Here is a 12,971-nt window from a genome sequence, read left to right as displayed (position 1 = left end):
AAATAATTACCTTTCTCCGAAAGGGAAAGCAGCCTCTGTCGTCATTGTTGGGCGGTGTATGGTTTATCAATAAGTCTGGGGTGGGCGTGTTATTAGGACCTAATACGTTCAGTTCCTTAAAACACTCAGTCTCTATCATCTGCAAGAAGAAGAAATGAGGCGCGATTAGATTACGATTCGACAATCTCAACTCCGCGAGGTGCGTAGTAAGTGATTTAAGATCGGCAGAAGCTAAAGGTGGCTCGTGCGTAATGCGTCTTACGCAGCGTCTCGCGGCTTTAAATACATCTACCCGAATAACGCCAGTGATAACGAGCCTCTCGCGCTGCCTCTGACGTAGGAAAACACTTTGCACGAGCTCCATATTTTTTCATCTAAGTGCCGCTCTCCAGATGTTCCGCGGATGCACGTGTAATATTTTCAGAAAGCGAGACGAAGCAAAAACCTCTAAAGTGCAATTAAATAACGAGACTTTATTGTTCCCTCGCTACGCTTTAAATTCAAATTAAATTTTATTTTTTCAGAATTTTATCTCGATGAGGCTTTCAGCAGGCATACTTAATTTTTTTAATCTCACGAGGACGTTACATAAATGATAACGTGTTCTCATCTCTATTAAGTTCGCCGTAAAAAATTGGATAAGAATAAATTGGATTGAAATAAAATATATGCTAGAATTAAGCACTCTTTAGAAGTTAATTTATTACTTCATTTTTTACTTTAGTGCGCTGTTTAATAAGAATTTACGATTAAAATCAAAGAATAATATTATTTTTAATTAACAGAGACTATTCAAAAATTGTTTTTAAAAGAAAGGCGAAGCCTAGATGAAGAACAAGTCAAAATTTGTCAAAAATATTGTTAGAATTATTTTGGATTACATAAATTACTTTAATTATATAAATTTGAACCCTATTGAAGTATATCGATATCAATATAAGTGGTTAAGACGCGTAGGCGGTCGAAGAAAGTGATTTACATTCATGTTATAATGGAGATCTTGTTAAGTGGTCGTCTGCTGCGTGCCACGTAGCAACAATATTATTTTTATGGGAAGGGTCAAAGGCCTTCTCTTCGAGACGCAACATGTCTCACCATGATTATGATTATACAAACGTGTGACGTTTATGGGTGTCTCACCTCATTTTGCCATGGAATGGACACGCTGCCGGTGTTAAACTTGCTGTAGAAGGTATCGTCCGTGGCGTCCAAATTGACACCTTTCACCGTGGAGAATTGTTCGATGTCCAGAACGTCTTTAGCGTAAACCGCACGAGGCTGTAACAAGAGATGTATTAACGATTAATAATTTTCTCATCTTCCATATTTTCATATACACATTAAATCTTCTATGCAAACGTTATTTATATAAATTAGCATAAAAATGTAATAAAACGAAAATATTATAACGTTAAAATTTTTAGTAATTTGTGATCTCTTAAAAATCATAACAATATATGCTAATTAAAAATTTGTTAATATTATACCGAGTGTAATTATTGAAATTAGTGTTAAAGTCATGTATACATAATTTATATTGAGCTTTGTGGCGATCGTGGCGCGAGGAGCGGCGCGGCAGCTTTATATGCTAAGGATCCGGGTTTAAATTCACCCAGAATAATATAACTTTAAAATCGATTCGGAAACGATCGTCACCTCTCAGAAGGCAACGACAAACCACCGAGAGTATCTTTGCTAAGAGAATCTCTACTTAAAAAATTGCCGCCGTTCGGAACGCCGGCGTTAAACTGTAGATCCCGTATATCTGCGTAAAAGTGTAAATCGCAGAAATACGAAGAAGAGAGGTCACCATGCTCTGACAAGAGTAATAGGATTGAGAGAGAAAGAGAAAGAGAGAAACTCGCATTTATGAAGAATACATGCATTTATGGAAGGTACGACACCTACTTACATCCGGCACAAACGGTGGTTCCCACATACCGGCCTCGACCCTCTTCCAGTTTAGGCACTGAAAGAAGCTATGGAGCTTCACTTCCTTCGCCCCGTGTCGGCCGCACTTGCAACCAAGCCTGTTCTTCGGGCCCTTCTTCAACAGCTGCTGGCACAGACTTTTGGCATCCTCGCTGAACTTGGGCGAGTACCTCTCCTGATCCTCCTTGACGCGTCTGTCGACCTCCTCGCGTTTGACCTTCTCCTTGCGAGCGCGGAACGGCGCCTGGCCCTCGATCATCTCGTACAACAGGCAGCCGAAGCTGAACCAGTCCGGCGAGAAAGTGTACTTCTCGTTGTCGATCACCTCGGGCGCCATGTAACCCACTGTGCCGACCCTACCGCGCACCATGTCGCCCTCCGTGATCTCCACCGCGAGACCGAGATCGGATATCCTCACGTGACCGTGATCGTCCAGAAGTATGTTCTCCGGCTTGCAGTCCCTGTAGACGATACCCTGAAGATGAAGATGCTCCAGACCGCACACGACCTCGGCCGCGTAGAATCGGGCGCGATTTATGTCGAAACCCGGCTCACCGCCCATGTTGTATATGTGGAACTTGAGGTCGCCGCCGTTCATGATGGTCAGCACGAGGCAGAGCGCGTCCTTCGTCTCGTACGCGTACGCGAGCGAGACGACGAACTTGGAGTTGATCTTCTGCAGGATGTTCTTCTCGATCAGCACCATTGACTCGCCCTTCCGCTTCTTAATGCGTTTCTTCTCCAATTTCTTGCACGCGTACATCTTACCGGTGGCGCGCACTTGGCAGGCGCAGACCTCGCCGAAGCCGCCCTTGCCCAGCACCCGATACATCCGGAAGGTCTTGTACGTCACTGGTTGCGCCTCCAGCCATTTCCACTGGAGGTACCTGAAGAATCGTAGGAAAAAAACGTTGTTCTACAATTCTCTCTCGCCTCTCAGAATCGTATTTCCATCGAAGGAAATTTTTTTCAACAAATTTATATTATCTATTTGCCGCACGATTTATTCATTAGCGTTTCACCTGTAGAAGTAAAAACTGCTGAGGAAGGCCGAGAATGGTTCGCCGGCCAGGAAGTTCTTCACGGTCTGCGCGACCTCGGTGAAGAGCTCCTTGCCGCCGGTGCTGAGTCGCTCCTCGCACTGAGAGATCAGGGAATCGTTCAGGATGTCGACCACCTCCGAACCCTCCCGCTTCAGGTACTGCTCGAACAGCTCCTTCGCCAGATCGATGCGGGTCTCGTCCAGCTCGATCTCGTACTTCTCGATCGCGTCCAGGAAGAGGTTGTACCGGTGGTAGGCCGGCTTCTTGTCCTGGCAGAATTGTCGAAAGAGCAGCCGCCCGATCGGCTGCTGGTCCACCACATAACCGTACCTGATGTCTGTCCCGACACCGCGAATTACGTTAATTATACTCTCGTACATCAATTTCAAACTTTGATTTTTCAGGAATTTTCCCGAGATGAACTATACGCGCGCAAATACACATTTTCGATATAAATTTAATTTACATCCGGGAAATCTAATACCGATCCTATCAAAAGTAAATTGCAGATTGCTACAACTTGTTGCTTAAAGAGACCTCAACCGACTTTTTCTTTCTATCAAAAATAGACTTCAATAGACTTCAATAGACGGCTTCAAATAGTACATAAAAATTATTTCCTACTTATGTTATAGTACCGACTCATATTCGCGGGTATAAAAGAAATGCATTTATTCGCAAGTTTTGATTACTTCAAATCAGGGGAGAGTGTTATCAGAGTAGGTTAACGGGACACGCAGCGAGCATTGTCTCGTTTCTCCGTCCCTTGCAGCGTTTTTTCAACTGCATAATGCGCGCTACATGCTGCAGACCGAGATTCAATAATCGCATGGGTCTGTTAAGCGGTTTTTTACTGCGGTTATTTCGTACACAACGTCTACATTGCCGGGAAAATTGCGACCGCAAAATATTATTTAGGTCATAGGTGAAATGGCTTTCGATTAAAGTCTATTTTTTTTGTTTGTTTCCAAGCTTTTGTGATCTCAATTATTACTGACTTACCTAGTTTATCTTTTAGGCCAATGCATTGGGAAATGTGTGGGAACTGAAGTATCTTCCGCCATTTCTTACTCTTTCCCTTGTTGCTGTCACCACCACCTGTGTCCACGAGAAAATAAGAAAATTTTTCACTTATACGAAAACGTCAAAGTACACCAAGCGAAATAGTAACAACACGAAAGAAGACTTATCGCACCTTAATGATTTTCAACAGCCCGCTTTCCCTCTATTTTGTTGTATTTTATTATTTTCGTACCGCTGAATTTCTGTTGTGAGTTATTTTAAATTTTTATCGTCGGAAATTTTATCGTCATATAAATGAACGGCAGAATTCTCCAATTTTCATCCGTGACGCTGTACGTTAATTAAAAACGAATATGCGCATGGTTTTCCTGTTTGATGACCATTAATTAGAGCTCGAGTGAAATTTGTGCAGTATACTCCCGAGTGTGTGCAACTATGCGTGCGTCAAAAGGTAGATTAAAAATGTGATAAAATTTGTTTTATTCACTGTCGATGTAACTTCTGCTCGAACAATAAAGCGACATATTAAATTCGCGCATTTAGGAAAAAATCGCAAATCTTTATTTCATAGAATGTAACATTTCGTGTTAAAAATTCGTTGACATTTTTTAATGTAATACGGGGCAATGCGGAATATTAAAAACATTTGTACTATAAGTTTAAAATTAAACTAAAATATTCTGGGAATATAAATCAATAAGTTACGCACCCTGAAATAATTTCGAAAAATATAGCAAGTCATTTGTGAAAGATTTTACGTAAAAAGGTCTATTGCATTCTGGTGCGGATACATCATGAACATCTTGGCGAAAGCGAACGGACACGGAATGAAATACTGGATTGAAAAGTGCCGGAAGTTACGGAATTCACTTAAACGAGGATAACGGCAGATATTGGATCAGCGTTACGAGATTTATCCCGGTAGTTCGTAGAACTCGAAACGACGTCGAGAAATCCGTCGCGACAGAAGCTAAACGAGGAAGAAAGTTATTCCTCCCCTTGCCATTCGTAATTCATCGTCGGAAATATACGCACAATATTTCTACGTACAATTCCTGCGCTTCTCTTACCGCAGTTCGAAAAAACACGTCCGTTCTCTTCCTCGCTGCTTCACCGCGTATAGAAACGCGAAGTCAATTTCAAAAGTAATTTTGCGCTATTCTTAAGTCTTCTCAATAATAAATATAAATCCTGCATACAAAATTTTCCACGACTACGCAACAAATTCAATTAAAATTAAATTAAACTAAAAATAATGTGAAGCAAAAAACATAAATTTCGTAGCACAAAATGTTAAAACTGATGAATCGTAAATCTCTGAAATTTAAAATTTTGTGCACAAAAGTGTAATTATTAAAGAATTGTGCGTTTAATAATTCAATGTCTCAATATCAATATCTCATTAGCAATAGTAGACAGTAATTTTAATCGATTCGTTTAAACCTGTAATATAACTATGACGTCAAAAGTAATCGATATTCATCGAGAACCACGGGTCTTCGTTAAACCAAGCTTCCGATTTATCCTCGTCCGATCGCGAAACTTGAAGACTCGTGAATTATTCCGTATTCCAAGGTGTTGCTTGCGACGGCAAATAAATCCCGGCAAAGAAAAGTTATCGTGCACGTCGACAGAAATTTATTAATATCTTCGAAGCGAACGTCATAACATTAGATAACGCGTTGCAAAAACGCGCGTTGCGTTACAATGCACATTCTACGCGATGACGCGCGCTGATAGCCAGCAATAATGATTTATGACATATTAGTCGTCATTACGAGCCTTTCTATCGAATAAATCCCGCTATTCAATGTGGAGGCAAAATAAAAACAACGGCTTGAAGAGTTTATTGCCGATTACTAAATTGCAGGAATATAACGATCCGCGTATTATAAAATTTTGCAGCAGAATATTTAAGATTCTTCAGCCACTCTTTCATATCTGCGGATTTTTCCATCAACGAGGAGTTAATTTATCGCTAATAAAGAAGTATTTAAATATTAACATAGTACTGTGTACTGCATAAACGATGAGAAATCTAGAGAACTTCAATCTCAACGAATTAAATTTAATTTCCACAGTAGAAATAAAGAACGCAAAAGCTTATTCGATTCCAAGTGAATCTTGATCCGTCGGAGAAATGAATTCAAAAGTTAATTGGAAAAGCATTTAAAAACGGCCGATGAATTTGAATTAATCTCGAAGAACAATTCGCGGATAGAAGAGACGGATGAAAGGCGGGAGTTTCTCTCGAACACTCTGTACATTCATTTGCGTTAAACGAATTTCGGTTATGACAAAAAAAAAGACGCCTCGGCTTTCGCCGAGAAAAATCCCTCGCGACGGCGGTATCGATCGTGCGGAAAAACGCAAGGGAGACACGGAAAAGCGGTGGGAGAGAAGTGCGAGAGACGCATGGCCCCACGATCCCAGGTTTTTCGCTTCCGTGAACAAGCTCGTCGTACAGATCATTCCAAGAAAGCTGATATCCCCGCCGCACCGAGAGATAATAGATTATCTGACAGAAAGTCGATTTAGAGATAGAGAACCATATATCAAGACAAGAACTTTCTATACTTGTTCCGCGCGTTTAGAGCGATGCGTCGGGACAACTTTGACGAGTAATGAATGGAGATGTCAAGGGGGCCGGTCCAGAAAATTCGAACAATGAAAAATTGATTGAATAAAGTATATCCCGTGCGGTCCGCGCAGTTCACTTTCATTGTCCGATGAACAATCATCCGCGAGAAATATATCAACGGTGCAAAATAATCGACAACGTCGTGCTTTTCTTCTCATTGACGCGCGAACCGAAGTTTACGTCGATGGCAATCAAGCGGGTTATTCAATATTGAGGCAGAAGTTATTACTCAAATACTGAAACTTCGATATATGAAATGAGACTTTGATGAATGAAACTTTCGTCAAACTCGGAAATACCTCGGTTTCGAGAGAACATCAAATATACAGTTCTCGACGCCGGCTTATACGAACACTTCGGGACACCCTGTACCTCGTCGACGCGAGCACGGGCCCGCTCGTTCGATCCCCAACGAGCGGAAGTCGAGGGTCGCATAAGCTCCACCTTCTCTTCCACATCGGCGGAGGAAAAAGGAGGAAAACGGGGGAGGAAGCGGGTGCTTCGATGCGTGCGAATTGCATCGCGCGGGACGAGGACCTGTCTAACGCACGCCGTATATTCTCTACCTACAGAACAACCTTATCGTAACTCACGATCAGTTGTTAAAAGTGAAAGATGTACTTTTGAAAGTAACAAAGACGTATGGTTTATGACTCGGATATTTCGCTTAAGAAAATTTTATTTTTTTTTGTCTTTTATCTTATATTAAGTGAAATTGCATCAAAATAATTGGAACACCAAATTAATTTTAGACAGCCATAGTGACGGTGAAAGTTTCAAAGGAACAGAAATGCAATGTTACTGTTTAATTACTATAGAAAAGAAAATAATGGAAGTTGAATATCTTGCTGATCAGACGATGTAAAGGATTAACGCGAGATCCACGTACGTAAGCCAACCAGATTTCTTCACGTATCTTACGCGAGAAAGTTTCAACGATTCCACTTGTAGCGGACTACCCCCGTACAGCTGTTGCCGATCCCGTTCAATCGGTGTGCAGTCGTGTCGGCAATGCCGCGAAATGAAAAACCGCACTCGGCTCAGTGAGTCGCGCGAGGGGGAGAGATAAAACGAGCTACACAACGGATCGACCACTCGTGCGCATCTCGTCCAATCCCGGAAAGTGATGGAAAAAAAAACGAAAAGAACGGAAAAAAGGTATTCGACGAAATCATACGAGCGAAAATGAAGAGCAGAAGAATTCGGAATCGAAGGCCGGAATAAAATGATTCGCAAGAGCGAAGCCGCGCTTAAACCGGATCTCATGAATTGATTTATTACGAATTCATTTCAACTCGAGTAAATCTAAATAAATTTCGCGCGTTCCTTCTTTTTACGTTAACTGATAGAAGCGGACATAATGCATCACATTAATGTCCGTGCATATTTAATTTGGCGAATAACGTTGTAAAATCCACTCATTCGCTATTAAATTGTATTCAGCTTCCAGGTACTGTATGGTACGCACGATTATCGTTAAGCATATCATTTTGAATAATTATTGTCATCCCGAGCGCGGAAATTCATTCGCAATAGTTCGCGTCCCCCCGTCCGTCGAGTTCCCGCGGTCGTGGAATTTTCTCACGCCTCATCGTCATCACGTAATTATATCAGCATGCGCGACGGGCATAACTCCGTAGTTTCGTTCACTCACATAATTGCATCGCGCAAATCCTCATTGCTATCATTATAATAATTGAAGTTCCTGCGGCACGACAAAACGTGACTTTCGATTACACGAAACACATACGTCGATCCCGCGAAACGCATCTTCGGCTCACGAGGACAGCCGCGTAATACATCATCTCGACATTATTGCATCGTTATTTCATTTGACGTCATTGCATAAATACATCTTTATGATCTTTATAAACACATCTATCATATCTGTAAACCGCACCTTCGTATATAACTCGGAAGTTCTCTAAAATATTTTTAAAATCAATGTTTCAAAAATGCAAGGAAAAAATTTTTTTTTATTATTATCAGGAATTCCTATAGGAAAAAATTGCGTGGAAAAATTACAATTATTAGACTATTATTATTCGACTTGAAATAAAATTTTAAAACATCTTTTGTTTTCTTCGCGAAAAGTTGGAATTCTTCTCTTTCCTTTTTGATTATCAGACAGTCTAGTATTCGTGAAAGAAAATGTATAAGCGTTCTTCTCGGAAAAATAAAATTCGAACTCGATGTTAAACGTTGACACTCCGATATTCAAATACGACTTCGTGTGTTAATTTTTGAAACTTTTTAAAGGAGAGTTGGAACTCTCTCTCTAATGAATTGAAAATTATCGAGCTTTGATGCCAGAATCCTAACTACGTACGCGAAATTAGCCACGTCCAGAACTAATCCAAAGGTAGTTCAGGATTACCAACGCGACTCCCTCGGCCCCTCTACCTCGTTCACGCATACGCTCGGCGACAGAAAATAACCGGTCGTGATAAATTGGAATTTCGTAAGTGGGAAAGTTTTTCGTCGGCGCAGCAAATTGATTACAGTCATTTCCCGATCGAGCGGCCGCTAATTACGTCGCCGCGTTACGGCGAGCACGGGAGACCGCTAATTAACCCGTTATCCCTGTATGTAACCGTCCGGTGTTCTGTATACTTACGTAATTCGCGACCGGCCGGATCTCCCGCGCGAGGCTTTCATTTGTAAAGTTTATCAAGGCGACGCGATTACAAGGCCATTGACGTGGCTCGCTATCACGCGAACCCATTTACCTACTTTCCTACCGTCAACACGCCTGCACTCTCTTCGACAGGACGTCGTTCGTAATGTACTAAACTAATTGAATGCCGGCCGGTGGTGGGTGACCCTTTCCCCGTTAGATCGACTGCTTGCAGCCGATCGCAATTGCGGTGATCGACAGAACTTCGTCTCGAGCTAGCGTAACCTCGTGATCTGTATGCAAATTTTATTCGACGATTCTCCCGGGGGAGAGCTTTCAGGCTTTCAATCACTCGAATGAAAGTTTATACTCGGGGATAAAAAAATAATGTATCGTTTCATTCGTATCTCCGAAACTTAATTCAAAATAAAGCTTCTTAAATTTTATGTCTATTTTGCTGGAATAGCCAGCATTTAAATTTCGAGTTTGGAAGAAAAATTTTATGCCTTCTTTGGTTAACCTTTCTTAAAAATTCGGGAACATTTTATGAAATATATATATATATATATATATATATATATATATATATACAGAAAATATAATCAATCATTAGAGATATTAAGTCTCAAAATCAAATCTTCAAAACGTTTTCTTCTCTTGCAAATAAAATTTTTCAATCAAGAATTTTCTTATCAAAGGTTTTGTTTTTGCAAAAAAAATCAACTATAAATTCTCATGGGAAAGAAAAAGCGTGAAAAATGCTGAAATACCTGTCCCCGTACGACCTCGTAGAAGGGAGAGGGGGGACACGTTACAAAGCATAACGAGAAGTAAAACGTCACGTTTTCCTGTCAGCAGCGAAGTTCATTGTACCCTGCATGTAACGATGCTAAAAATAGACGGCAAGCAGGACAGAAAAACAGAATTGAATCGAGCGTTTGTCCCTGCAAAAATCTCACAAGAGTCCCTATTTTTTGGCGTACGCGTGGTCTGAGGTGTGCGGGAGATGTTATTTTCGTTCGGCTCGAGTTTCTCGCGAAATCGCAAAACGCTGCTAATTGACGGAGAACTAACCGCTCGTATCAAAGAGCTTCACACGAGCTATGCAAAGAAACTGATTATAGATGATGATTATACATTAAATAATAATTGAGTTAAAGAATCAAAAAGCTCAAGCAGGATCGATTAGCTAATCCGAGACGCTCTTGTCGACATGATTCACTTTTTTCAATTTGTTATTATAATTTTTAAATATTTTTCTTCGATTGTCATCGATCGTTCCGTCTGCAAAAGCGAAAAAAAAAATAACGAAGGCTTCGCTATATTGCGAAAAGCATCGAAGCATTTTCATACAACTTGGAATATCGTACTGGCGATATTTTTAATTTCCTCTCTTTCTCTGTCTAGTCCTGTACATGAATTAAATAACGAATATACGATGATGATACCGAGTCTGTGCGCGTTTAATATACACCGTAATTTTGTGTAGTTTACCAACGCGTCGGCGTAGACATGGCGCGACGCTGCGAATACTCGAGTCTAAATATGACGCCGTTCCTCTTTATAGAATACTACTTAAAGAAATAAATGCGATTTACTATTAAAGACATTTCTTTATCTTGTGAAAAATTATATTTCGAAAAAAATCACATTAATAAATTTTTTCCATTCTTATTTTTACATCTTAATTTACTAATTCCCTTTCATATTTGTCGAGTATTTTTTTTCGTTACACTTTTACGAAACTTGCTTTTTGCTTCGACAGATCGAAGAGAGAGAGAGAGAGAGAGAGAGAGAGAGAGAGAGAGAGGCTGAAGAATTTAGAATTGCGTATAGCACACATTCACGAAAATAAACGACGTGTCCGACGAACATAGGTCCACAAATCAAAAATTCCGACGAAGATAAGGGGAAGTAAGAACGGCTGTTTATTTTATTTTGCGTTCTACCGGCGCCTATGACGATAGGTGTGCTAAAACACGCGTCGGGTCGAGCGGCGAGAAAAAGACGATCCTCTCGCCGTAAAGATTTTTTGTTTCGATCTATCGCTCGCGTTACGACGCTTAAGCTGTCGGCGCGAGCATCATGCTCGTTTTACGCGCGCATTAAAACACGGACACCTACAACAAGCCATCATAAATGCTTTAACGTTCACTGGATAGGTATACTTCGATCCAAACACGCACGTGTCTAGATAAATGTACGTATCTGTAATAACAACTCTGCAAACTTGCCGTCTTCTTTTAATAATAGTTAATAAATATTCCCAACGAATTTTTCGTATTGATAAAAATGCTTGAATTACGTGCAATGCATACAAAATACTAAAAGCGCAAATCCCCCACGTTGTTTCCATTACCTTCCGCGCTGTTTTAAAGCTGTTTAAAAAGTCTCGTAAAACGAGAAAAATTGTAAAGAGAGGAAAATTTTTTATTCTTCAGCCGTAAATGACAACTGAATCCCCTCGAGAACGTAATCCAACGGGCTTGCGGAAGTATTTATTCCGAAACGCGCGTGCTGATGCACGGAAAAAAAAAATACGCACCTAATGACCTTAATTTTCCCGATGACGGCAATTCGAAACGCGTTAAACGCGACAGTAACGATATTGCATATTGCGCGTTAAACCCGAACGTTCAATCTCGCGGCTAAAACTGCGGGGCGACTTTACGCGCGTAATAAATGTCGCCCGGCCGAACTCTCGGTAATGAAAGCACGGTATAGGGGTGTTCCAGGAAGGCCATTATATGTAGATACACAATGCCAGAATTGTACATTCAGCATGCGCGCTAATCGACCGAACTCGATAACTGTTCTTGACACGTGTTATAACCGGCGCGCAATTATTACACGTCATAAAACAATTCTTAATTGTCGCTGAATTTTCTCAGCTTCCTAATCACCTCGCCGCTCTTAAAAGAGTGGAAACGATATAAAGTTATCAATTACGACGTCATGAAAAAAAAAAATCATTTCCATCAATATATTTCGATATAAAAGCCACGCACGAATCTTTTTGTTATCAACCGCGCATTTAATTATTTTACGCTTAATTATTCTGCATGCTGGTCTTAATTGTTCCGCATGTCGCGTACGATAGCGAATCGATAATTCCCGCGGATAAATATACGAATGTAAAATCTGAAAACGAACGGCAGTATGTATGAAAATAAATGGCAACGCAAGCAAAGAGCTATAGACTCACCTTCTCTCGCTTTCAGGTACACGGTGTTCGCAACGATATTCTCCAACTCCATCAATTCCAGCTTGATCGGATTTACGCGACCGAATCGGGTGGGAGAAGAAGAGGCCTCGTGGTTGACGGCGACGTCGGTGGGCGACGTCGGCGGGGGTCGCGGCGACGGCCGTGAAGTCGATCGCGGTGAACACTTTCGATTGTTGTCGCACGGGGTTGATGGGACTTCTAGACAAGCTCCCATCTGCGTCCCCGCGGACACCACCGGGGACGTTCCACGACCGGTCGTCCCCTTTCACGGAGGCTCGACGAGGACGGGGGGGTGTCTGCGTATCTTCTCGATGTATCTCGATACGGAAGCACCGCGGCGGCACCCACGAACTGCTGCGTCAGACGGTTCTCCGTTCGATCGATCGACAGGCTGGACTCATTTGAAATCGATTCGACTCCCGGGGAGAGAACGCCTCGAATGAAGAGACCGCGCGTTCTTACGATCGGTAGCTCCTCTGCCTTGATTCC

At 41.4% G+C, this 12,971-nt stretch overlaps 1 protein-coding gene across 2 annotated transcripts in view; it reads right to left on the bottom strand.

The window, feature by feature from the left end:
• LOC105455692 (G protein-coupled receptor kinase 5) overlaps positions 1-12,971 on the bottom strand; it is a 69,750-nt gene that overhangs the window by 2,246 nt on the left and 54,533 nt on the right. For both annotated transcript variants that reach the window (XM_011699191.1, XM_011699192.1), the window contains 6 exons: positions 12,462-12,970; positions 3,978-4,073; positions 2,955-3,312; positions 1,913-2,819; positions 1,141-1,278; positions 11-139 (listed from right to left, as the gene is read on the bottom strand). In XM_011699191.1, the coding sequence (XP_011697493.1) occupies positions 11-139; positions 1,141-1,278; positions 1,913-2,819; positions 2,955-3,312; positions 3,978-4,073; positions 12,462-12,696 (1,863 nt within the window). In that variant the 5' untranslated portion in view covers positions 12,697-12,970. The remainder of the gene's footprint in view (positions 1-10; positions 140-1,140; positions 1,279-1,912; positions 2,820-2,954; positions 3,313-3,977; positions 4,074-12,461; position 12,971) is intronic.

This window comes from Wasmannia auropunctata, unplaced genomic scaffold (assembly GCF_000956235.1).
Source record: "Wasmannia auropunctata unplaced genomic scaffold, wasmannia.A_1.0 LD335883.1, whole genome shotgun sequence".
In the NCBI taxonomy this organism is placed as follows: domain Eukaryota; kingdom Metazoa; phylum Arthropoda; class Insecta; order Hymenoptera; family Formicidae; genus Wasmannia; species Wasmannia auropunctata.
This window is presented reverse-complemented; position numbering and strand designations above follow the sequence as displayed.